General features: G+C 47.5%; 12 protein-coding genes across 13 annotated transcripts; 10 read left to right on the top strand and 2 right to left on the bottom strand.

The window, feature by feature from the left end:
- Window positions 1-263: 263 nt before the first annotated feature.
- FVEG_16326 (hypothetical protein) lies at window positions 264-612 on the top strand (the record flags this gene model as incomplete). Its single annotated transcript, XM_018905576.1, has 2 exons — window positions 264-342; window positions 398-612. The coding sequence occupies 2 exons, from the start codon at window positions 264-266 to the stop codon at window positions 610-612; spliced, it is 294 nt and encodes a 97-aa protein (XP_018754966.1).
- A 714-nt stretch (window positions 613-1,326) lies between these two features.
- On the top strand, window positions 1,327-1,701 carry FVEG_08448 (hypothetical protein; the record flags this gene model as incomplete). The annotated part of the gene is made up of 1 exon (XM_018897339.1): window positions 1,327-1,701. The coding sequence occupies one exon, from the start codon at window positions 1,327-1,329 to the stop codon at window positions 1,699-1,701; it is 375 nt and encodes a 124-aa protein (XP_018754967.1).
- Window positions 1,702-1,825: 124 nt separating this feature from the next.
- FVEG_16327 (hypothetical protein) lies at window positions 1,826-2,302 on the top strand (the record flags this gene model as incomplete). Its single annotated transcript, XM_018905577.1, has 1 exon — window positions 1,826-2,302. The coding sequence occupies one exon, from the start codon at window positions 1,826-1,828 to the stop codon at window positions 2,300-2,302; it is 477 nt and encodes a 158-aa protein (XP_018754968.1).
- A 1,534-nt stretch (window positions 2,303-3,836) lies between these two features.
- Window positions 3,837-5,015, top strand: FVEG_08449 (hypothetical protein). Its single transcript, XM_018897340.1, has 2 exons — window positions 3,837-4,471; window positions 4,528-5,015. The coding sequence occupies exons 1-2, from the start codon at window positions 4,034-4,036 to the stop codon at window positions 4,903-4,905; spliced, it is 816 nt and encodes a 271-aa protein (XP_018754969.1). The 5' UTR covers window positions 3,837-4,033; the 3' UTR covers window positions 4,906-5,015.
- Window positions 5,016-6,556: 1,541 nt separating this feature from the next.
- FVEG_16328 (hypothetical protein) lies at window positions 6,557-7,580 on the top strand. Its single transcript, XM_018905578.1, has one exon. The coding sequence runs from the start codon at window positions 6,589-6,591 to the stop codon at window positions 7,321-7,323; it is 735 nt and encodes a 244-aa protein (XP_018754970.1). The 5' UTR covers window positions 6,557-6,588; the 3' UTR covers window positions 7,324-7,580.
- A 577-nt stretch (window positions 7,581-8,157) lies between these two features.
- Window positions 8,158-9,570, top strand: FVEG_08450 (hypothetical protein; the record flags this gene model as incomplete). The annotated part of the gene is made up of 1 exon (XM_018897341.1): window positions 8,158-9,570. One exon carries the CDS (start codon window positions 8,158-8,160, stop codon window positions 9,568-9,570), a length of 1,413 nt encoding a protein of 470 aa, XP_018754971.1.
- Window positions 9,571-9,612: 42 nt separating this feature from the next.
- FVEG_08451 (polygalacturonase) lies at window positions 9,613-11,309 on the bottom strand. Its single transcript, XM_018897342.1, has 2 exons — window positions 10,321-11,309; window positions 9,613-10,272 (listed from the first exon to the last, which is right to left on the bottom strand). The coding sequence occupies exons 1-2, from the start codon at window positions 10,990-10,992 to the stop codon at window positions 9,808-9,810; spliced, it is 1,137 nt and encodes a 378-aa protein (XP_018754972.1). The 5' UTR covers window positions 10,993-11,309; the 3' UTR covers window positions 9,613-9,807.
- A 2,249-nt stretch (window positions 11,310-13,558) lies between these two features.
- Window positions 13,559-14,469, top strand: FVEG_08452 (hypothetical protein; the record flags this gene model as incomplete). The annotated part of the gene is made up of 4 exons (XM_018897343.1): window positions 13,559-13,631; window positions 13,686-13,753; window positions 13,805-13,974; window positions 14,025-14,469. The coding sequence occupies 4 exons, from the start codon at window positions 13,559-13,561 to the stop codon at window positions 14,467-14,469; spliced, it is 756 nt and encodes a 251-aa protein (XP_018754973.1).
- A 742-nt stretch (window positions 14,470-15,211) lies between these two features.
- On the top strand, window positions 15,212-18,139 carry FVEG_08453 (hypothetical protein; the record flags this gene model as incomplete). Its single annotated transcript, XM_018897344.1, has 5 exons — window positions 15,212-15,606; window positions 15,677-16,307; window positions 16,358-16,467; window positions 16,543-16,745; window positions 16,797-18,139. The coding sequence occupies 5 exons, from the start codon at window positions 15,212-15,214 to the stop codon at window positions 18,137-18,139; spliced, it is 2,682 nt and encodes an 893-aa protein (XP_018754974.1).
- Window positions 18,140-18,910: 771 nt separating this feature from the next.
- On the top strand, window positions 18,911-20,801 carry FVEG_08454 (hypothetical protein). Of its 2 annotated transcripts, XM_018897345.1 has the most exons (6): window positions 18,911-19,135; window positions 19,195-19,370; window positions 19,419-19,466; window positions 19,514-19,698; window positions 19,750-20,094; window positions 20,143-20,801. In XM_018897345.1, the coding sequence occupies exons 1-6, from the start codon at window positions 18,969-18,971 to the stop codon at window positions 20,725-20,727; spliced, it is 1,506 nt and encodes a 501-aa protein (XP_018754975.1). In that variant the 5' UTR covers window positions 18,911-18,968; the 3' UTR covers window positions 20,728-20,801. The 2 variants fall into 2 exon arrangements, with proteins under 2 accessions (XP_018754975.1, XP_018754976.1); XM_018897346.1 differs by lacking the exon at window positions 18,911-19,135 and having other exon boundaries at window positions 19,148-19,370.
- Window positions 20,802-20,823: 22 nt separating this feature from the next.
- FVEG_08455 (hypothetical protein) lies at window positions 20,824-21,626 on the bottom strand (the record flags this gene model as incomplete). The annotated part of the gene is made up of 2 exons (XM_018897347.1): window positions 20,824-21,289; window positions 21,340-21,626. 2 exons carry the CDS (start codon window positions 21,624-21,626, stop codon window positions 20,824-20,826), a joined length of 753 nt encoding a protein of 250 aa, XP_018754977.1.
- A 669-nt stretch (window positions 21,627-22,295) lies between these two features.
- Window positions 22,296-23,520, top strand: FVEG_08456 (hypothetical protein; the record flags this gene model as incomplete). Its single annotated transcript, XM_018897348.1, has 3 exons — window positions 22,296-22,369; window positions 22,416-22,559; window positions 22,611-23,520. 3 exons carry the CDS (start codon window positions 22,296-22,298, stop codon window positions 23,518-23,520), a joined length of 1,128 nt encoding a protein of 375 aa, XP_018754978.1.
- Window positions 23,521-23,612: the final 92 nt, after the last annotated feature.

The raw sequence follows: 23,612 nt of genomic DNA, 5'->3' as shown, positions 1-23,612 counted from the left end.
TTCATGGTGTTATTAATCAAGGGTTATCATGGTGCAGTAGAAAGCTATTGTTTCTACTGATACGACTAATCTCCCCCCAGGAAGCCCGCAGCAACATATACTACCAGAAGAGACAGCTCCTGGACTCCCTGATCGCTATAAATCATTCCGGGGGCCAATACTATATCACTGCCTCACGCCGATGCAGTATTCGAATCAGTTGTATTGAAAGCCGCTCGTGTCCAGAATGTCTTCGTAGAATCGCAACCACCAGGTTCATCACCATGGAACAAATATCCAAATCATCGCTGGTGGCACAAGATAGGACCACTGGGTCTTTCTACAGTGATCGCTGGTACCATGGTCATCTTGGCGTCATGTGCCATACCGGTGTTTCTCTGAAAAGGTGCACAAACAGCCCGAGATCGCGGCGAGCCAGCAAAGTTTTGGAAAACCGCCGTTCCTCGTGACATGGTTACCAAGGTTATCACCATCTACCCTGCCGCCATTCGTGTATCGATAGGTCTTCACATTGGCCTTGTAGCTGCGGCTGTCGCTACGCTTATTCTCGAGACTACTGGTACCAGGTTTCGCGACATCGCGGCAGTTTCAGTTCTGCGAGTATCGAGTTGAAGTCCTTACACGATAATTCCTGCCTCATCACGCGTTGCTAGAGTCAGCGTACTTGGCGTGCACTTGGAGAACGTCAATATCGCGGGACCCATAAAGCTTCTGCCAATTGGACTCGGACCGAATACTACCTTATCTGCGAATGGTGTCCTCCGCTATAGGTCTAGTCCTTCTGCGAACTGGCGATTCGGCGAGATGAAACCCGGCAGTGTTGCATCGACTGCCGAGATTACCGACACCGGGAATACGTACCGTGCTCTTCTTCCATACATGAAGGAGGAGTTTAGAATAACTCTGAAACACTACTCCGGGCCAGGGCTAGTGGGAAACTTCAGAGCAGTCTGTTTCGGTCTTACTGCAAGTAGATTGGGCCTCCTGGCAGAGCTCATTATCAAATCAACGCAAAATGGTCCAGACTTGCTTAAGAACTGGTCAAAGAACCAATTCGGGTTAACGCCCAGCTGCCAACGAAGTGGAATGAAAGCGATGAAACTACCGTACCACTCTCGCTTGCTAACAACTACCACGCTGGTTCCCGTGGGGATCTGAGGCTTAGAGACCTCCTACCGGGCCGGAACCTCACTATGATACCCCTGCTCCTTCTTAAACAGAGCCCGATCCTGCGGCGATTGATTTGGACATCTAGACTTAGGTGGTGAGATTGATGAGAGCAAAGCTATGGATAAGGCTGATCAATTGGAATGATTAAATACAAATATGGACGGCCATTGGACAACAGCGTCGTTGAAGAATGGCACTGAAGTGTTCAGTGCGGCGTTGTATTTTGTCGCGGACAACGCACCAGAGCTGTACGAAATCACCATGATTGGGATGGCTGTTCCATCTGAGCCGACGGTAGAGTGGCAGAGGAGCAGCACTTCAAAGAGGCGCGAGCAACTGCAGAAACAGCTTGGCATTGGAGTTCTCAATAAAGACTACAGGAGACGGCATATAACACAGCTCGAGGTCGGATTGCATGACTCGAAACACTCTGTATCAATGACCGAGCCAAGAAACTTTGCTCTTATACAAGTGCTGTTGGGATGCTCGCCCCAAGGAGGCTGGGCAATGACAAACTACAAGGATCTCTAGGAGGAAGATTGGATCGCTTGGTGGGCCCTCCCATGCCGTGCATGTCTCTCTCGTCCAAGACATCCTACGAGCGACAGGCGATCCTGCATTAGCCATACAGGCTCTTGCCTTTAGGTTCCACGCCATGATCTTCTACGACAGCATGCCCGAGTTTGACCTGCACAAGCCAGTCACCACCATAAACTCAGTCGAGATGCTTATCCCAGTGCAGCGGACGGGATTACCCGTGGTTCTGAGCCTGGTCTTGGTTCACCTACTGCTACTCTGTAGCACAATGGTGCTGTTTCACCTCAAGACGAGGGCTTCTGATCTGGGCAACGCTTGGCAAGCCATTGCCCAGATTATATCAGCTGAAACGCGTGCGGTTGTGGAGGAGGCGGGTATGGTGAGGGATAAAGACGTTGAGGCTTGGCTAGGTCGTCGGGTGTTTCTAGATGGTTGTATGCTGTATCAACGCCAGATATTAGGAGCAGAACGGCGATTATGGAACAAAAGATGTGATCGACATAGGAAGGTTTCAAGTGCTTTGGACTCAGCTATCTTCCTTCAAGTAAAATTGTGGACCTATTATTCTGGACGATGTATATCACTTACTCTGTAACCTTGACTCAATGTCACATCCTCCACCTGATTAGCGCCCTGATCGCCCCCGTGGGTATTCTCGATCTCATCGTCGGCTCATGCTGCCGTCTGCCGATCACGGGTTCCACCAACATGCACCTCTCGTTTACAGCCCTCAGGGATATCAAATGTAAAATCGATACTTCTGACTAAGGATTTCAGTAGCCAATCTGCTTATTTTCCTTGCTGATCACTCCAGTATTATCTCCATAGATATATTGAGCCTATGTGATCTTATTAGTATATTTAATTCCGTTGTGGCAAGAAATACTTAGAAAATCGCGGAAATGCACATTTGATATCCCTGCGGACTGTATCAACCAAGACTACTTATAACAAAGCTCCCTGTCAATAAATTTGGCTCGTAATTCCCGCTACCGGGGGGAGTAATCAGGATATTAAATTCCCCCAGCATACGCACGGTTCACTCAGAGCGCTGGCCTGAGTTCTGTGGCTCGATTTTGTGAGCTAGATGTGTTATTTGCAGTTGAGACTTATGGCCGAGCCCTTAAATCAACACAGAGAACTTGGTGGCATCGATCATGCTATCCTAGCCAGCCATGGTGATACAATGTCGGTCCGATAACATGCCTCGGTGAGATATTGAGGTGGGAAGATGTACGTGCGTTTTGCTCAATGTAATTAAATGGAAACATGCCAAGGCATGATCATCTGGAATGAGCCGACTAGTACGGGGCAATCCAACCGTTATTCCTACAACCTCAAAGTATCGTGATTTCCAGAGCGGGCCGGAAGTTCCGGTGGCTGAGGCAAAGCTTCCCCAGGAAGCTAAGCTGCAAGGCTTCACTCCCATTGCACTAAACCCATATTTAGGGAGCAAGGATACACGCAGCTCGTATCAATTGATATCACTTCTTCTGTGGTGGCCTGGAATCAGGCAGTAGCCATAACATGTGATCCAGTCAATGGTCTCGTTGTGCTAGACAACCTTGGTGGTCGGCCATGAAATGAACTTCCGTCCCTGTCCTTGTGATGACAACTCGCTCATCGTGCGGGCGAAATCACCATACGCCAAGAATATTCTTTCACTGTTTTAAGAAGTTGCGAGAACGATGGCACGAGCTCCAAAAGCTAAAGTAATTGGGAAGATCCCAGGATGCTTGCTCTCTTATACGCTGGACTAAATAGAGTTCGGACCGCGGAACAGCCATCCTAGCACGCGACCTTCTCATCGCGGCATAGCGGAATACGACGTCAACTTTGACATCCAATTAGACCCGCCATTTAATGACGCAAACACGTCTCAAATCCGGTGAAGTTAGTAATATGTCAGGTAATAAGAAAGAATAGACTTTGTGGCTTTATTTCGTCTAGAATCTCTCGTGTTTCTCAAGAGGCTAGTTTGCACGAAAGAATCGGCTGATTTTCTATCGCTTATCGGGTTGCAGGTGGACCGTTGGGGTTACCACCTCGCGACGATTTCCAAGAACAGACCAGTCTACGCTGCGGGATGACATATGAGGAAGCTTGTTAACAAAGCGTGAGTTCAACGTCAACAATCTCCGACACGTTTCAGATTTTAGCTTCGAACGAAGTGCCGTTGATGCTATGACCATCGCAGAGGCTTTGTAGTTGGGCATCATTATATCACCAAAAGACCGGACGTTCTTATTTATAATTCACAACAAACCAAGAGAAGAGGTCCAAGATACAACCAATCCAGCCTGCCATCAATCACTCCAACGTGCAAATGCTTTCGACAATGTCCGTTCCTCGCACATTTGACCAGAGGTCTTACCAATCAACCCCCTTGGCCATGGATGCAACCATCAACGGCGCCTTTGAGGCTTTAGATGGCATCAATTTCGACTTTCAGCCATTCACTGTGCAGGAAAGTCTCCGGGAGGATTCGGCAACCCTCGAGAGGAGGAGATTCTCCTGGGAGACTGCATCAACCCCTTCGTATCACGCTGCCTCCGATTATACACTAGCCAACGATCAAAATTCACAGCTCTATATTTGTTCTCCGTCATCTGTTATTTCGAAGGCCTATGGGCATCTTCGTCCCATGTTTCCAGATGACATCACTGGAACCTTTGCAAACAATCATCAGGGCCTTGATCAACGGGTACATCAGTGGCTCTCAGAGCTCCCGGATATTCCATGGCTGGATGTGATTTATGTTGATGTAAGTCTACCAACCTTGTCAAATATCACAGAGGATGATCCTAAAGCGTACTGCAGGCCCTAGATGAAAGCACCGGGGACGAATCTTCCTCAACGACTGATACTGAACAACCAAGAGAGTCAATTCCTGGAACCGAAGGTCTCTTAAATTACCTGGACTTTCTAGACACGTATTATGAAAGCGTTCAGCCTACAAGTCCAACGCGCGGATATGTAGACTATGGAAGGCCTGAAGTATATGGCACGACGACGGATGCGACAGCAGCCCTCGATGCATACCATTTGACCCTGCTGCAAATAGACTCATCTTCCGCTTTCACTACAAAAGTTGACTGGAAGTTTCGACCATCGATGCGACGACAGTACCCTCGGGGCTTGGAAAAGGAAGCCCGTAGGAGTATTAGTCTGGTTGCGTCTTCGAGATCTCACGAGTGAGTTTATGTGTATTTAAAAGGAGCGACTCTTTAGCATTATTTATTTGGCGGTGTTATTTTTTCCATTACTTAGAAGCTTGGATAATAGACCAGAATTGCCGACTTGGAGGATTGAGTCCTCAAGCTTGCTCCGTTCTTCCCTTTCCCCCTAACCAGCGCTGCACACCATTCCACAGAATAACAAAACCAACAGTCTAGAACCAAGCCACCATCCAGAACGTCTCTAGCAAGAAATCTCTAGCCGATCATCCGCAGTTCGTGACTGCAGCTTCGTAGTCCGTGCCACATGACAAATGTTGAATCTCGGATCCCCGTGCACCCGGGGTTGTCATCCTGCGGGCTCCGCAATCGGCATAACAATGGGCCTCGGCAATTAATAAGAGTATGCCGCGGCATGTAGATCTATCGGCAGGTAGATCAGGAGGATTTATGATAGCTCGGTAGCTAGTACTTGCTGAGCCAAGCGTGAATCTTGGGTAGCACTTCGGGATGTGGGCTATAATAAAACATGAACCAAAACAAGGGAACACAAATCGATGTTCAGTGATGTTGGAAAATTCTTATGAACCTGGTGAGTATTTTCTGTCTGTGTAAGCTTTATCACAATATTCTGGGCCTCTGCCACGCGTACCATGCAGAAAAACGAGCATTGCGATCATATCATCTGTGCTTGCAGCCCCGAGTTTGACCTTCGCCAGTAAGTATTTCTTTAAATAACTCTTAGAACGAATTATCGGAGGAAGCATCTAAGTAAGAGACATCCGATTCTGACTCGACGTGTGAATGTCATGTCGAGTTGACGTAGCCTCTACCGGGGGGAGAGAAGCTTCCAGTCCCCGGCAAGGATTCCCCTGCTACAGCTGACGAGATCGCCCGGAGACATGGCCAAGCATGCAATAGGCTTTATACAGTGTTCCACGGGGGTAACCGGAACCCAGTGGGATGCTCGTGGATCAACTCTACGAGGGTTCTCGTCGTGATGGGAATGTGACATGATACTCATTGAAGAACGAACATCATTTACTTGCCCGCTCTGAGGTTCGGGTTTCTGATAGAAGCGAGGATGAATAGATGATTACAGCTTGATAGTTAATACTTTAGAACATGACCAGTAAGTGAAAGTAAAGAAAACAAGGGCGTTTGGGCTGTATAATAAATTAAGTCAGTAAACACGGAAGGGTCTCCGTTCAATTTCTCTTCAGCATAGGGTAAAACTCAGTGAAACGATCCGTATTACTGATTATCCTCTATAAAAGGACAAATTTGTCGCAATTCAATCAACAAGCCATACTAAACTTAGCCCAGCCTCTTTCTGTCCTTGATAATACAACCCGCGTATCGCGGTCACGCGATGAAACAATCCGCGGTTCTGGGACAGCCCACAGATCACCGTGCGCCGAGCTTAGTGGTAGCGTGGCGCTCATGCAGCGTAAATTGACATATCAGGGTGCGTTAACAATCCCTGTTATGTCGCTATCCGCGCTTTGATAGCAAAAGCGGTTTCACCAAGGCTAGCTCAGCCCGGCAGTAGTCGCTCGGCTTCGTAATGTGCCAACTGTCATTGCGGTCGGGCAGTGGGATAAGCTTTTTAATATAATTCATGACGGGTACTCCGAGACGTCATCTGCATACTTAAAGTCTTTGTTGTTCTACGACAAATATCGTCATTCTTTATCTTATCACAATGAGAAATCAGAGCTTTTACTCTCCCTCTAGCGAGGACACGCCAACTGCTCTAAAATTTCCAAGGCGCACATCATCTCTGCGTAACAAGCGGCCCCTACCTCACATTGTCACAACGATTGAGCCTGGATATAGCAGGCAATTTTTCACACTCCACGAATGCGCCGACGATGCTTCTCGGTCTTATCACAAACGAAGCTTCTCCATGGGCTCATCACGGACGCCTACAAGCCCTGGTCTCGTCGAGTCCCCCTACAGTGATGTAGCGCCGACGCTTCGTATGTTTTCAACGTCATACGTCATGACAAAACCGCAAGGCAACTCTATCAGCTATTTCGATAGCAAATTCAGCAATAATCGTGAAGTGGTCCACCCCAGCCAACAGAAGCCGGGAGGAAAAGTCCAAAATTGGCTTTCCAAACTTCCCAATCGAAGGGAGTCGCCCTTTGAGGAGAAAAGGAGAGACGACGAAGTGTGCCAAGCATCAAAGCCTAAACAGCCATGCCCTGTCGCAGACGCTTCTACGACGTCTATTGGAGTTGAGAAGCAATTTCTGGATTTGGAAGAAGACTTTGAGAGCTCCGATTCCGAGGATACCAGAGACCTTGACGGCTACCACGAGGCTCTGTTCAGGTTATCGGGTACAAGAAATGATTGCAGGCCAATATTTCGGGCATCGATGCGACGACAATTTCCGATCGATCGGGAAAGAGAAGCTCATCTGAACATGGTTTGATACGATCAAATGAGGCGTCGAAAAGAATTGGAATCAAGCGACTTGAAATTAATCGGACATTTTCCTTTGTTGAGGGTTGGGTTGAGAAGTAGCAGGCTGTCATGATGAATTCGATGCCGCTGTAGAATCACGGCCTTGGAGATAAAATTTAGATTTCGTCATGTCGTCAAAATTTGGCATCTAAAACTTGCAACAGACTAAAAGCTGAGAGAGATAAGATTATTTAGACTTGGGAAAAATAAAAGACTTAAACATGGGCGCCAAGAATCAACCTTTAAAATCACGTCACCAAGAACATGACAAGCGACTCATGAGCGCACAAGAAAAAAGTTTTACATCCAAGTATAATCCAAATGCGCCAGAGAAATCATGCCAAAACGATCAGTGATCTCGATTTGGGCCTGGCATGACCCCTGACAAGAAACGGTGAGCGCAACGCCGATCATGCATTTTGAAGAATATCATGAACTTCATGATGTTGCTTACGTTTAACAACGCAACGCCCAATAGAACATCAACAAAATGTTTGAATGAGTGGAGAACCTCAATAAATACCATAAATTGTTCTCTTGGCAATTGTTATTAAAATATTTTCTTCCTTGGGTCCGTGAGCATGGTGTTTAAAAGGCTCGGGTTTTCACTCTTGGCTCTGGTCTTGTTTTGGAAACGGAACCCTCTCATCAATCAAGTACGTACTTGATGATTGTTCCTAGAATAATTGTTATTGGCCTTATGGAATCGAGACTTACTCGCCTACCAATCCCTTATCAAGCTGCTCTCCCTCCAGAAGAAGGCTTCATCACTCGATGAGATATCATCCGAGCCCGATTAAAAATGCATGTTTATGTTCACAGCGCCAACCCTTGGCTGGATGGCCATGTCCAAGAATGCATCAAGCGACATGTGCCAGATGCCATCTGCCATAAGAACTTCACCGATATTCCAGAGGATGCGGATACTGTATACCAGCTTCTTAACGGATGGGAACTTAACCATCACTTCGCGGTACTGAACAGAGCTAAATATGGACTCCTCAACGCGTACCCCAACAGCGATGCGTTGGCTCGAAAAGATCACATGGCAAGCGTCGTGGATTACTGGATCACGAAAAGACCCGAAAGCGTTCTCAAGGGCCATAGTCCCGCGACTGTGAAATTGTCTCTCGACTATAGCGAGTATGTTGAGGATGCCCTGGCTGCCGCCGATGATTTGACTTTACTGTACTCGCTTGAAGATAACGAAGCAAAGGACGCGTCGGAACGAGATTGGTGGATTTTGAAGCCTGCCATGATTGATTGCGGTCATGGTATCCGAATATTCAGCACCATTGAGGAGTTAGCGGGTAACCTCGAACTTGCTGCCGATATTTCCGAGGAGGATGAAGAGAGCGAGGAAGACGCTGAAACGCCGGATACCAAGTTCGAAAGCGACGATAGCACTGAGGGTTTCAAGCCAAGTTTGTCGGCACCAGGGCTAGATTCGCTAGACGCCCTTATCACAGCCACCGGAAAACTCTCCGTCCAGGGAACGAACAAGATACAGGATCTGGTCATCGACGAAAATGAGCGCATTCCATCTGCACTTCTTCGAGAGTTTGTCGCACAGAAATACATCGTCAACATTCCACCTATCGATGGCCGAAAGTGGCATGTTCGAGCCTACGTCCTCTCCGTCGGCCGTCTAAAAGTACACGTCTTCAACGAAATGCTCGCTTTACTAGCTCTTGATGACTACGAGCCTCCGTGGAAGAACCCAAGTCTTAAATCATCTTTGACCAACACCGCCCTCCAGGACGAAGAGGAGTTCACCAGCAAAGAATCCATGCGAGACTTTTGGAAGATTGACGATGATCTAATCCCAGGCGATTGGAAGAAAAGGGTCTTCGACCAAGCTTGTCGAATATCAGGAGAGTTACTCCGTGCAGCCGCTCACACAATGGCTGATAAGTTCACACCACTGGATAAGTGCTTTGAGCTCTTCGCCATTGACTTCCTGATCGATTTGAAAGGAACAGCGTGGTTGTTGGAAGTCAATGAAACGCCGGCGTTCTACGAACAAGGCTACGCGGGCGAACTTGCGCAGCGACTTATGGAGTCGTTGATCTGTGTAACGTTGGAGCACATGGGAATGGCTGATATGCAGAGTGAGAGGAATGTAGAGGCGAGGGGGAGGATGGTGGAGGTTTTGGATGCGACCAAGGAGTTGGCGAAGAGCAATATTACGGAGATTCTGCCGGGTGCTTTATAGAAGACTAGAAGTTTCACAGGGCGTCTTAGAGCGAAGTTACGTATCAGAAATTGATGAATAGATTGTTAAAGTTTTAATGCTATATATGTACACAAAGATCAAGTGTCAATGCCATCAGGGCACAGGGTGCCGACGTGGGTTGAAAATTAATGAGGTTTCCAGATGCTTCCAATACCAGACTCATACACAGAATGAGCTGATTAAAAGCAACCTGCCTCTGAGTCAAAAAGTCACGATTTAACAAGAAGCGACGCTGGGAACGTTTTTGCAGCTATCATACTTCTTACCACCAGTGACCTGAACATTCTGCCAAGTCCAGTTCTTGCAGCCCGAGCTTCCACAAACAATAGCAGCATTCTTGCCGCTGGACGAAACACCATTCTTACCCTTGATGTTCTTGAGGGTGAGGCCGGTGATGGGAAGACCGCTGGTGGGCTCGCCGTGGAGATCACCGCCGTCGTAGTTCTGCTCGATGAGGATGCCGTACTTGGTGATGCCTGAGAGGGTGATGTCGGAGTATGTGACCTTGTTGACCTTGCCGGTGGTGTTCTTCATGGTCTTGACGCGGATGCCGTTGGCGGAGTTGACGACTTGGGAGTTGAGGAATTGCACGTTGTCGACGATGTTGTCGTCGCGCCCGCCAACACTGCCGATGGAGAGACCGTGGCCGCCGTGGCAGTAGCCGTTTTGGAAGATGATGTCCTATTGAAGTCAGTGAGTTATTTTTGGACAAGGTTAGGGGTTACTGACCTTTCCGGAGTTGACGGCAACACAATCATCCTGGTTGTAGACCTTGGCGCCGGTGATGGTAACACCAGTGGAAGAACCGATGTCAAAAGCATCAGTGTTGTGACCGCCCTTGGTATCACCATCCTTGTTATCAAGAGTGAACTGATTGATAGTAAGACCATTAACACCATTGATGCTCACAGCCTGAACAGGAGTGTTCTTAACATAAAGATTGTTAATCTTGGAGTCAGTAAGCTTATGCGCCGCAAAGAACTTGGGCTTCGTAATGCCACTGTTTCCTCCCTTTCCATCCCAATACTTCTCACCACCAGCATTAAGCACAGCACCAGAGCCCTCAACAGTAATCTTGTTTCCAGAGATCTTCATCAGAGGACCCTTCCACTCCTTGTACCCCCAGGTAGTGGTTCCCTTGAAGATGACCTTGGTGTTGTCCTTGAGCTTGCTGAGGTCCAGGGTCTCGCCGCTGGGGACGGCGACGTTGTTGAGGACGATGGTGGCGCACGCGGCCTGCGACTTGCTGGCCTTGGAGGCGCCGTCGGAGCCGGAGAATGTGCAGGACGTGGCGCGCTTGGCGTAGGCGTGGACGTCAGGGGCTTGGGTTACTGCTGGGGCGGGGACGGCGATGGCGCTGCCGGCCAGGGCAGCGATGAGAGCGAAGCCGAGGTTAGTCATTTTGAAGATAGAAGTATGTAGTAAGTGACGAAATAAACGAATGTACTTAGTGAAAGAGTAACCTTTGACCAGCAAAAGGAATGTGATGATCTTGTGTGTACTACTCTACTTCTTCCGCGCTACCTATATGCTTATATATTCCCCGAATCTTGAATGCCCAGCCAAAAGGTTACCCGTTACATCCGAATTCTATGTTTCCAGAAAGACCCTATTCGTAGTGTATTCTACGGAACACGATTATCCTCCAACCACGGCTGGTGCCCAGACTGTCAACGAGCATCGAGTTTAATGAGAAGGGTGACTTGAAGCCCCATTGAGCCAAATGCCACCGTCTACACTCCGTACGCGGGTTCCTTTCTTCATGATTGGCACGAATTACGCGTGTGGACCTGGCCCCTGGGTTGACAGGTGGAGCGCAGAAGGCCGATTATCCGGAGTAGCGCGATGTGCCGTGCTTGGCAAGTCGGGAATGTTTCCGGTCCATGCTTCAGGTTTGACTTTGGCCAGACAAAGAGCCTCACTGAGGTATAGGTCACTTAGGTTCAATGGTTGGTTTCGTGTTTGAGTAAGTGTGTTTGGAAGTATGGTGAGTTTAGTTTCAAGATGGGGTTTGTGTACACGAATGCGACGTTGCATCCGAGGGAAAAGCATTGACTTCTGTGGTTCAGACATCGGGAAACGAGATCATATAACGGTGAGGCTGCTGGAAAAGAAGTCTGCTAACATGCAGGGCTGTCCCTATTTTTCATCCGAGGTTCAACTCCGTATCCACGGCGGCGGTGTTCGACGCGCTTATACCCATCAGCTATAGGAACATCTAGCCATAAGGTTTAACGCTTGTATTTGGTTATCATCTAGTGATGCGCTGATTGGACCAGAAATTAAATACATACTCTAAGTAATTGCCAGCACCAACTACCATGCCCTATGAGACGCAGACTATGACATAAAAGCTCAGAAAAGTGGAAAAATCAAGACTTGGTGGCATACTGCCTCGCCAAAACATCACGGCACTCACACGCGAGGAAATAGCCAAATGGCCAAAGAAAAGTGGCCAGACGTTGGAGCTGATTATCTTACATCTATGGGGTTCGTGAGATCGCGATCCTGCCAAGACTCATACTCGTCGGCGAACCTATAGTCATACGAATGACTGGTTCCTCTGTCCTACTCTACTCCCTTGACACTTTTCTATTTTCAACTTGCGACGAGCATTCTGAAGTGCAGTGGCAATTGAGAAATCAGATGTCATTCGTATAGCTAGTCCCGTTCATTAATCTTTTATCTATGCTGAGACAGACTGCCACACTTCCTCACTAGATTTGAATGTGCAGTGACGGACGTAAGGATAGAAAGTCCGAAACATGCATAGGCCAATTATCATAGTGTGCTTAGCGGTTTACAGGCCTAGCATGCTGATATCCTTGGGTCTTATAGGCCTCAGACGACTATGATGTAACTATGAGCAAACCGCGCACAAGTCTAACCAGCAATAAGCAGGCAACGAACTTTCTCTAGCGTCAGGGTGATGAAAGACAAGACTATGCTTTCTTTTTCCTGTGCCGTCTTATCTCTTTCCTCTTCACTCTCCTAAGATGTCTACCATCGTCTCGTCATTGATGTGCTTCCAGGGTATCCATGTGCATTATGCAACGGGAAGATGCCCAGCAGGACCCCCGAGCCAGTGAAATCACACGCGGAGGAACGCCGAGAGGGGGGAGCGCTTATTCTTTTGATTTTGGGCTCCGGGATTGGCTTGTGTAACACCAGAAGCAAGGAACAAGTAACTCGCGATGCAGGGCGTTACAAATGTGATCATTTCTGATGGAATCCTTTGAGTGGATGTGGGGTTGGGACAGAGATTGTGCGCTGAGTGCTGGCACCACTGAGATTCATGGCATTGATGTGTAATGATCGTGAGGAGTTTCGAATGAATCATCACTGCTCTCGTTATATCACAAAGCTCGCATAACCATGCAGCTATGGTTGTCGTGTCAAAGAGGAAACAAGAAAATGGTCACCCTGGCTGAAACATACATTCTCATCATACAAGGGCTGATAAATAGCACCTGTCTGTTCCTTATCACGTCTTCAAAATTCATCTTTTAAGGCAGTTTCACGGCAGTGTACTCTGCTATCTTTATCTTCACCTGTTAAGGATATATCCCTCTCATTCTTAGTAATAGTCTATCTAAACCCGAGACAATGGAGTTGTGTTACGGATCAAGATCATTCCCTCAGTTGATCGATCTCCCTGGTGCCTGGCGCGGGAACCAGTTCTCCGACGAGTGAGAGCACGTATACAATCTCAGCATCGAGGAAGTTAAGGAAATAGAGAACGCTCTTTTCCACTTCAAAGGTAGATTCTCTGTATACCTTGCAGCATGTGGGGTCTAATTTTGTGATAGCCCTCGGCCTAGATGGGGACTTGATCTGCCGACAGAATTTCCCACTTCCGACAGTTGGGAAAAGGCTTGATCGTATACGGCTAGATGTCCATGAGGGAAAAGGTTTTGGTTTGGTTCGGGGATTGAACCCCTCTGACTATTCCGCTGAGGACTTGACGATGATGTACCTCGGCTTTCAGTCGTATATCGCAAACCTTCGAGGTCGGCAGGATAAGACGGGGAACATGTTGGGTAAGATAAATCAGCCGAATGACATACATGAGGGCTTACTATACCGGGTTGTAGTCCATATCATAGCCGACAAGTCTTCCGAAACTTCTAGGCAGCATCATCGTCACTCGACATCTGAAATCGTAAGTGGGATTCTCAAAGTTTGAGTCCATGGCTGCTAACTGAGCTGTCAGACGTTTCATAACGAGGAGTCTGGAGACATTGTCAGCTGGCTGACACGGAGTACCGCGGCCTCAGGCGGGAGATGCATCATCGCTTCAGGATATGCGGTATATAACATCCTGAATCGATATCACCCCGCATCTATCCGCCAGCTTTCTCAGCCAAAATGGGTTTTTGCAAAGTAAGAATGACTGAAGTCGGTTCTGAATATTCTTAATGACGGTTATATAGCCAAGAAGGATATCCCAGGCCGATATTCTTCTACCACCGCAACAGAATCATGCTAAACTTCGGCCGAGTCCCACTCATTGGCAACGCGATCCATCCGCGCCCAGCTCATCTACCACGAATTTCCATGAAACAGCTCAAAGCTTTGGAAGACATTGAACGCGCAGCTAGAAAAGTTCAGTTGGAGATCGAAACCAAGCCCGGTGATATTCACTTCATCAACAATCTCTTCGTTCTACACAAGCGTGATAGCTTTGAGGATGGCGATGGAGTTGGCGAGAAGAGGCATTTGGTTCGGATGAGGCTTCGGGATGATGAGCTGGGCTGGAGTTTACCGGAGAGTCTAAGACAGGAGTGGGCAGATGCGTTTGGGGCAGGTTCAGATAAGCTTTGGCATGTTGACCCTATGCCAGAAGGATACTTTCCTTTGAGATCGTATCCTAATTAGTGAGTCAGGTACAGGGACGTACAAAAGGAGAGGAGTATACGTTAGATAGAACTATATACGGAGTTATGTCTATAGAATACGGATAGAATAACTAGACTATTGGTGTTTGGTTCTATAAAGTTTACGCCCTGATCGATACGATACGTACGGATCCCCATAAAGAGCTTAAAATAGGTAAAAATAAAACCTAAAGTAGCTTTATAAGATATTTAGTGTAATTAAGGTATATTACCTTAATTTTTAATAGTACTTAGCTTACCTTAATAGGTAAGATTTATAACTGTATCTGTAAGGATTAATCTGTATCTATTATATTAATAAGGGCGTTATAACTTTGTTATAGTATAAAACTTCACTATTGCGGCCTCATCATAAGACGACCAGTCGCGCTGTAAAAAGTAGCATGCTCTTTACAACCAGTAAACGCAACAAAGAATACACATCAAGTTCCAACTGGCTTCCTACAGCCGAATCTTAAGCGTTTCGGGGAGGTTGAAACGGATTGTCCAGTTTCCGCCCAACCCCTCCATTTGAGGCACAACATGCCTCTCGACCTGATACTATTGGCTGCCTTTTTATGCAAACCTGCGCCGCACAGCCTCCAAGGCAGAATGTGTCACAATTTGACTGGGCCCCGTCCTGCTTTCCTGGAGCTTATCAGCTCTTCTCTTCCCCCCCTCAGTCAACTTTCAATCATTCTTTTTTCCTTCTCACTCCCAACCAGAGCGTGCGTCGTCATACTATGGCCGAAGCTTTTGGTATAGCGGCCGGCGCTGTAGGGTTTGTATCTCTGCTAGGGCAAGTCAACAGTGGGATCAACAAGCTCCGCGCCATCATACATAGTGCAGAAACCGCACCGGACGAAATACAGTCTGTCGCGCGACAGCTGGAATTCTTATTTCATATTATGCAGAAAACCCACGATAAGACTCTTTCCAAGATTGATCCTGTTCTCCAGCATTGCCAGACAAACTGCGACCAAATTGTCAAGGATCTAGACGACTTGAACAAGATACTCGAAGCTGGGTCAAAAGCTAATGTAAGAGGAAAGGTATCTAGGATCGTCGCCTTTAGGGATTGGAAAGAGAAAGTTGAGAACCTAGAACGCAGTATTCAAAGGGCCCAGCTCAACCTGATGTGAGTACATGCACTCCCATAATATCTTCTGTGGCATGTGTTTGTTCTAGAACGTTAGCTAACACTTTAGACTATTGAACTCTTGTCATCAAGATCGAGTCCAATGGGATCAAGACTCCTTAATTGAGCGATTTTCAGCTTCCATTGCTCAGGCACTCAGTCAAGATAGGGACCAAACAGCCTCTGAAGGACTATGGCTGACACCCTCCACCCGCCCTTCCCAGTCTCCCTCAGTTTCAACACAGACTGATAATCGTTATGTCAAACACAAGTTTAAACTTCGTAGAGATTGCATCTCTAGGTGCTGCTCTTGCATATGCCATAAGACTGAGAGGACATCTGGCTATTTCTGGGCACTCGAATACACCCTTCTGCCAATTTTCAGACGGACCTGCAATAGGAAATCCTGTAACGTGGCCAAATATGGTGGGACATTCAGGCTTGCCCTCTCTCAGCTTGGGATCAAGAGGGCAGCAATTATTCAGCTTTATATTGTCACCACGCCCGGGAAATACTCAATCCGACCAGCCATCAATTTTGAAGAAGTCGTGCCATACACTTCGCCCGGTTTCGTGATATTATGGAAACTCCGGCATCTCATGATTTCATTCGAGGATGGCCGAGAACAACTTGTCAATCTATACAAAACCGACCGAATCCGCCCTGATCACGTCGATCCGAGCGGAAAGTCTTACATTGAGGTATGGATACCCCGCATGGACACGCAAATGTGGTGTTGACAAATGACTAGAACCTAGTGATGACACCGGCGGGATCGCCAGTTGAGCGTAAATATCGATATAAGTTGCTGGAACTATTTATGGGTGAATTTGAGATGACAAGAGGGACTGAAACCTCAACGTAAGTGCCATGAGTTCTAGCTGAATTTGAGCTAGGTTTAGTGAATCCTGAGTCTAATGTGTGAGCCCTTGACAGGTTTCTTTCTCGATGTGCGCACTGGATCGGGGAAGCACCGCATTTGGAACTACTGGAAATCCTTCTGAGCCTAGGCTTCAATGCAGCTGAAATCAATATCCATGACTGGCCGGAACCCTGCTCCCCAGACTGGTTCGCGCCAGACATTGCTGAAGATCCGTTCTTTATTGAATACCTCCAACTTCTCTGTAAAGACAACCAAGGTGATCATTCGAAATACCATTTTGAGAGTTATACTAACAGAATCTATACAGGGTTCGCTGAGATGTCTGCTCTTCACGAAGCTGTATTGTTTGAGTCACCGGATTCAGTTCAGAAATGGATATTGCGCTTTGAAAAAGATCAGAGAAACGCTCTCGGTCAGACACCTCTCCATCTTGCCACCATGAGCCCGGACCATCTACGCATACTAATTGACGCTGGCTATGACTTGGATGCTCGCGATAATTATGGCATAACACCTCTCATGTATGCGGCCGCAACAAACCAAGAGGAGGCTGTGATGATGCTCATAGAGGCTGGTTCCGACCTCAACGCTACGGATTTTAATTGGAATCGCAACTTTATGTATTATGCCGGTCTTCGTCAACACTGGAACCTGATCCTCAAAATTCTAAACACTATCGAAAAACATATTGATAGAGATGCAGCGGAGAATTGGGCGAGATTTGCAACAATTTTGTTTCTCGTGATCTTTCCAGATCGTCTGGAGATCAGCGGTGTATCTCTTAATCAATTACTGGCCAAATGCGGTACTGTCAACTTCCTATACGACGCCAGGAATGATAGGAGAAATAGGTGCTTGCTGCATGACATCAGGTCCCCCGCAGAATTTGATGCCTTGCTCGCCAACGGATTTAGACTTGTCGATCACGTTGACAGCGAAGGACAAAGCCCTCTCATGGCAGCTGCTGATCGTTGCGACTCTATTCTAGTTGATAGGCTGTTAGCTTATGAAGCCGATATCAACCGCAAAGATAACTTCCAGAGAGCATCACTCTGTTATGCCCTCCAACGGCGGGAAGCTAGTTTCATTTGCTATTCAACTTTCAGGGCTATGAAGACATTACGTATTCTGCTTGAAAACAACGCTGATGTTCTCACCAGAGATGCTTGTCGGTGCCCTTGTTCACCAGAGGGCTGCCTTCCAACAATAGCGCTTCAACACAACTCTTGGACGATCGGGCGTACACGGGTTCCTCTATGGTCACTGGAATGGCTCAGCCTTGTGTCGGAACATAAAGGCGAAAGTGAAGCGAAAATAACTCTTCTGTCATTTATCAGAAGGGCGAAGCATGATGAGATGGGAGTGACACATGTCTGCTGTCGTCGGGAACAGAGCTATCTCTTTCAATATGCTAGCAGAAAAGCCTCGCCCAATGAGAGGATCGACCAAATCCTAAATGAGGAGTCCTTGCTCATCAAGGATCTGGAAAGCGAGATGGATCGAAGCACCAGGAAGGAGTATAACGCACTACTGGAGGACTGGATTTTGCATATCAAGGTCTCACTGGACGCAGCATGCATTAAAGCTGCAAGGCAGGAGACAGCATATAGTGTGATAAGAGTAAGGATCAAGACAAACACTAATTCGTGATCATAGAAAGCTAATTAGTCCAGCCAAACTTGGAAGTTGACCATCACAACGATACTTTCGTCTATAGCGTTGAGGCATGCAGGATGAGAGATCCTAAAAATGAAGCCACGAGTCATATTTCAGAGTATGTTTACTGGTTGGAGCAAGAGTATTCCTCTGGACATCCATCCAAGATGAACGCCTGCATGAGAGAGAGCTGGTACCGGAGAAGGCTTTCATGGCTTTATCGACTCTCATGTGCTCTAAGTATATCATCTACAGACCTGACTGCCGCTATGTCAAACCTACAAGTGTCAAGCGAGCCAGACCAATACGATCCTCTAAATATAGAGGAGGGCGTCCGTCATTTTTGTTCAAAGTGGGCAGAGTTAGAAGAAGATTCTTGAAAGATAGCGGGAAATAGAGTTTGAAAATTGTCCCTGGATGAAGAATTTTAGGTCTGCAAGCTGCTCACCTTACCTTCATAACGAGAGATATTTCTTAGGAAGTCATTTCATTGACGACTTCTTCATGCTCCACAGACGTGGTTGTGTTCCTATGCCGCTCATTTAATCAGCCATGTCCACATCTCGGCAAGATAGATATAGGCACCTCGACAGAAATAAAACACAAGGCTTTATCCCCTCCAGGCTGAATATACTTTATTGAATTCTGAAAAGTCATCTAGACTAATTCTGTAATGTACTCCTCTAAAATGGGGTCGTGGTGCTGGCCCCACATGACCCGAAGACCCCCTCTCTTGGGAAACCCACCTCGGATATAGCTCATCGACACCCACTCAGCAAAGACACTCACAACATCATTTGCATCATATTTACCGTGATACATTATGACCGCAACAATCTCTCACGACTCGTTGAATGCCACACTAACGGGTCTCCGAACCTCGGACGTGATTCAATTTCGAGGCATTCCGTATAGCCGTATCCCGCGACGATTCGCTGCACCCGAGCAACTGGAGAGATATCCCAGATTTCTCGACTGCACCAACTTTGGGTATGGCCTCCAACTTCCAATGTTGAAGACTAAAGGTAGCTAAAAAAAAAAAAAATGAGACCCCGATGTCCGCAAGTCGCTGTCGATGTTGGGCATTTGCTGCGGGTCCCTCCAGAACATACGTTCCCAGATGAACCAGAGGACGAGTTCAAATGCACTAATCTAGACATCGTGTTGCCTGACAGAGGCCCTGATGTGGCAAACAACAATTTACCTGTCTTGGTCTGGATACATGGTAAATGACTCATCGAAGCGTTATTGTCAGAAGCTGATAAAGGAACAGGCGGCTCACAAGCCGTGACATTTGGAAGCGCTGCATCTGGAGTTTGCGGTATGGATACAGGTCTAATTATGGCGTGTGCTGACATATTCCATCAGATATGAGCAAAATAGTAGCCGATTCTCTTCGTTTGGGAAAGCCAATGATTGCGGTATCCGTTCAGTACCGACTCAACGTCTTTGCTCTTGGCAATGGGGATGGACCCCCGAACTTAGCTCTTCGTGATCAAGAACTAGCTTTGCAGTGGGTTCAGGAACATATCGCTGGCTTTGGTGGTGATCCGGTACTCAAACATCTTAAAACTAGAAAAGAAATCTGCTAATAAAACTTGCAGAATTTGATTACTTTAGCGGGCGAGAGTGCGGGTGCTATCTATTGTCACGCCCACCTAGTTACAAACGCGCACGTACGACAAGTCATTCTATCATCTGGCTCATTATTCCTGTCACCACCTCAGCCTCGGCAAATGGTAGTAAGCTTTCGGGAAACGATTTCCGCGAAGCTGAAGGAACTGGACCAAAAGCTAGACCTGGAAACTGCATCTGCAAGTCAGGTTGTCGAGGCAGTCAGACGATCTGGTCTACAGTCGTTTTTCCTCGAATGGGAAGAATCCTTTAATGCTTGGCAGACCAAGACGGGCTGTGCAGAGAGATTACTCCTCAGTGATGTAACGAAAGAGGTTAGTTCACTTACAACTTTGTGGAGTGACTGTGCTGAAGATGGAAAGGGAGCCATTTACCAAGCTGGAGTATGGGCAACAGATCCCAGCGATATAGCGAAAGCTTTTGATGCTTCCGAACAATATGGCGACGAGCTCAAGAAGTTGTATCATATTTACCCCGACCGACCTTCGTCCTGCAAAACTGGGGCGTTGGACTTCATCAACGACTACAAGTACCTGCTACCGGTCCAGCTCCTCGAGAAATCCTTCAAGGATGCAAATAAGCCTGTTTTCAGATGTCTAATTGATGAAGTAAATCCGTGGCAGCCGTCAAGCGGAGCTCATCACGCCGTCGACCTCGTTCTCTTGTTTGGAGGCTTTGATCTGAGTTTTGCGCCTAGTTCTGAGCGCGTTGGTCAGGCTATGCGCGAGGCGTGGATCAAGTTTATTGCTGGGGAAGAACCTTGGCCTGAGGCAGCGGAAAGGTATCATGGGTTTGGTCCCCATGGGACTTTAAAGACTCTTGAAGACTGGGAGGTTCAGTCACGGAGGCGCATTGGGCTGGCAGAGAAGTTGAGTGAGATGGAGAGTTCCCTGCTGGATAAGACATCTCGTGGGCTCGCGGCTGGGAAAGTGAGTCTGCTGAATTAAGACAATCATTCCAAATTTATCATCTGATTACTACAATCTGAGCCTCCGAAAATGGGTATTATTATCTCATCCTGTCCCCTCGCATCAAGTTCGCCCTCATAAAGACGCCATCAAGGACCGAAAGCGTGATCGTTTCCTCGCCGCTGGCTGCTTGCGAATCGTAGCTAAAAGAGCTATAAGACTCGACACAACAGTGATGTCAAATATTGGCGTAGAGTCAACCGGAAGAAGGAGAACTCCGTGGCTGTAAGACGTAGGTAGCTCGCTCTCGAAGCCATGGTGATGATAAATCGCTAATATCGAACCGTCGTCATCGCCTTGTCGCCCCCTATCCACCAATTCATAGCGCAAAGGTCCCTTCTCAGATGGGTGAACTCGCCAATCGCAATGACGGGAAAAATCCCCAAAGTCTCGATCTATACTCATGTATGGATATCGAATGGTTCTCTTTTTCGTCTCCTTCTCAGGAAGAGGGTAACATTCCCGTGCCGTGAGTTCACTAGAGGAATCTCCCGAGTGTACCTGCAACGTAGCACTCCCATCCCCCTCAATCGGCGATGATCTACCAATCTTATCAGTCTAAGCTTTCATCCCCACACTCATCAAACTTACACCTCCGCATCCAAAGGGTCTCGGCCCATAACCCTCTCATGAATAGAAACACTAGCGTCGACGTCTACCAGGAACCGAGCGTTATCACCAACATGATAGCCGCTAGGCTTTCGAAGAAGGCATAGCTCCACCTTGTAACTCTCCGAGCCCATGGGATGAACACCCACTTTTTCGGAATATTCCTTTGAGATGTCGTAGATCGCGAAATGGGAGGTTGTGTCGTCATATTTGGGGATGTAGAGTGCTTTTGTTAAGTGCGCGGGGACGTGGGATATTATGTCGAGCATGTTTACGGTGCTGCGTGGTCCGTGATGGAGATATACTGAAGAAATGTCAAACGCCATTTGGGAGCAAGATATTTATTTATGTTCGGTGGTGAAAAAGCCGTTGGAAGTCTTCTCCGATTCTAAACTCCAGATAAGGAAAATAATGGGAATCCATCTTACTTGTGACGTTCTATCAAGGCTTGATCTCATGATCAGTCGTTGCCAAGATGGACTAAACAGTTTGTATAACGTACATAGCCACTCGTCACAATCACAATTACAACGGACTTTTCCTGATAATTTCTAATCGAGGATGACATTGCTATGTCCGAGTGGGGCTGACAAGTCCGATTCTGTCGCCACTCACAGAGTTTCCTATTTGGGTATTAAGACGGTGACTAAGAATAGAAAAGTCCGATTTATCGGGGATGAGATGTCCGATTTGGAGTAAGCGAGGCATGTGAATGGCTTCGAAATCGGATTTGGCTGGGACGTTTTGGGAGTTAATAAAAGCCACCGTCCCATACTTTTTCACCGTTACATTTGGTTACATTGATGAGATGCTAAGCTGACATCGATTCATCTGCCACTGGTGCCATTTCAAGCTCGTCTATAAGTACCAAGACTTTACTTCATCTTTCATCCTCCTGGTACTCCACGGTTGAGCAACATCATCTCGTAATCATCACCATGTCCACCAAAAAGTCAATGCGGTCCATCATGGCCAGGATAACAGGCCAGCACCGCCCTCGCCTTACAATACGGTACATCCTCCAATCCCAATCCTCCGACTCCTCGCTGACCTTGCAGACCCGACTACGATTACGTCTTCGTCAGCGGAAACGGCGAAGATGCAAAAGGCCAATATCTTCGCGGAAAGCTATCGCTCTTCATCCCAGAAGGACAAAACATCACCAGCGTTCAGCTAAAGTTGACCAGTCGGATGTGGCTTGGGTAGGTTCATCCCGAAGAGAGGCTGACGCGGGAGCTAACGGTTACGCTTAGAGATCACAAGGTTGACGCCGAAGAGGCTGTAAAGTGGCAGCGGGGTGAGAGCACCGTTCATCAATGGGAGCCATTCAACGTCGTCGATAAAATCGGAGAGCCGTTCAAGAATGGCAAGAATCTTGAATGGCCTTTTGAGTTGTTCATTCAAGGTGATCAGGAGGAGTCATTCAAGGGCTGTACGCGATGCAGTATAACATATCTACTGGAAGCTTGGACGGTTGATGAGAATTCATCGGATAGCTTCAAGACATTTTCGCCGCTAAGAATTATTCGCACACCCGGGTTCTCATCATACGAACTCATGGATCCGACGACTGTGCAGGGGAAGTGGTCGGAGAAGGTGGAGTACAATGTTTCTATCCGACATCGAGCGATTGCTCTGGGAGGACTGATTCCTATCGAAGCCAACCTTGCGCCGCTCGACCCGGCGGCGAAGATTACTAAAGCGAGGTTCTTCTTGAGGGAAAAGCACGATGTGGAGAACGAGTCTAATACAGAAGAGCCTGGGTACGAGGGACAGCGGATAGTGACGGAGTGGCCGCTGGAGCTGAGCGACGAACCTCAGCAACGTTGGCAGCAATGCTTACACCTCCCGATCGCTGTGAGGAACTGCTCGCCTGATTTTTCAGTCTGTGGAGTCTCGATCACACATTCCTTGCACTTTGAAGTTACGTTGACCAATAATGGTGTTGCGACAGAGGAGGAGGTCTCGATGCCTATACATCTCTTCATCTCGCCAGAGTTGCCAGTGAATGGCTGGGGCGTCTTTGTGAGGGAACATGTGATCGCGGCAAAGGAGGCTAAGAGCCTTCTGGCAGAGGGCATCAGTGTTCCGCCGAAATACTGCAAGGGGGACTTTGTGGTAGAGGATTACGAGGTTCCTCCTCCAGCATACAGTGAAGCATGATGGGATAGTCGTAAGATGCGAGGAGTTGCGTCAGATGTTTATAGTTTTTAGATTATACCATTGATATGGGCGAGCGCCTGCTTTACCTACGA

The sequence above is a fragment of the Fusarium verticillioides genome, chromosome 10 (assembly GCF_000149555.1).
Source record: "Fusarium verticillioides 7600 chromosome 10, whole genome shotgun sequence".
In the NCBI taxonomy this organism is placed as follows: Eukaryota; Fungi; Ascomycota; class Sordariomycetes; order Hypocreales; family Nectriaceae; genus Fusarium; species Fusarium verticillioides.
Note: the sequence above shows the minus strand (reverse complement) of the source record. Positions and strands in the feature narration are given on the sequence as shown.

Coding starts and splice junctions, on each gene's coding strand:
- FVEG_16328 (XM_018905578.1), top strand. CDS start 6,589: ATGAGAAATCAGAGCTTTTACTCTCCCTCTAGCGAGGACACGCCAACT.
- FVEG_08454 (XM_018897345.1), top strand. CDS start 18,969: ATGACCGCAACAATCTCTCACGACTCGTTGAATGCCACACTAACGGGT. Junction 19,371..19,418: donor TGTCTTGGTCTGGATACATG/GTAAATGACTCA, acceptor ATAAAGGAACAG/GCGGCTCACAAGCCGTGACA. Junction 20,095..20,142: donor TCAGTGATGTAACGAAAGAG/GTTAGTTCACTT, acceptor GAAGATGGAAAG/GGAGCCATTTACCAAGCTGG.
- FVEG_08451 (XM_018897342.1), bottom strand. CDS start 10,992: ATGACTAACCTCGGCTTCGCTCTCATCGCTGCCCTGGCCGGCAGCGCC. Junction 10,273..10,320: donor TTGCCGTCAACTCCGGAAAG/GTCAGTAACCCC, acceptor TGACTTCAATAG/GACATCATCTTCCAAAACGG.
- FVEG_08449 (XM_018897340.1), top strand. CDS start 4,034: ATGCTTTCGACAATGTCCGTTCCTCGCACATTTGACCAGAGGTCTTAC. Junction 4,472..4,527: donor TGGATGTGATTTATGTTGAT/GTAAGTCTACCA, acceptor AGCGTACTGCAG/GCCCTAGATGAAAGCACCGG.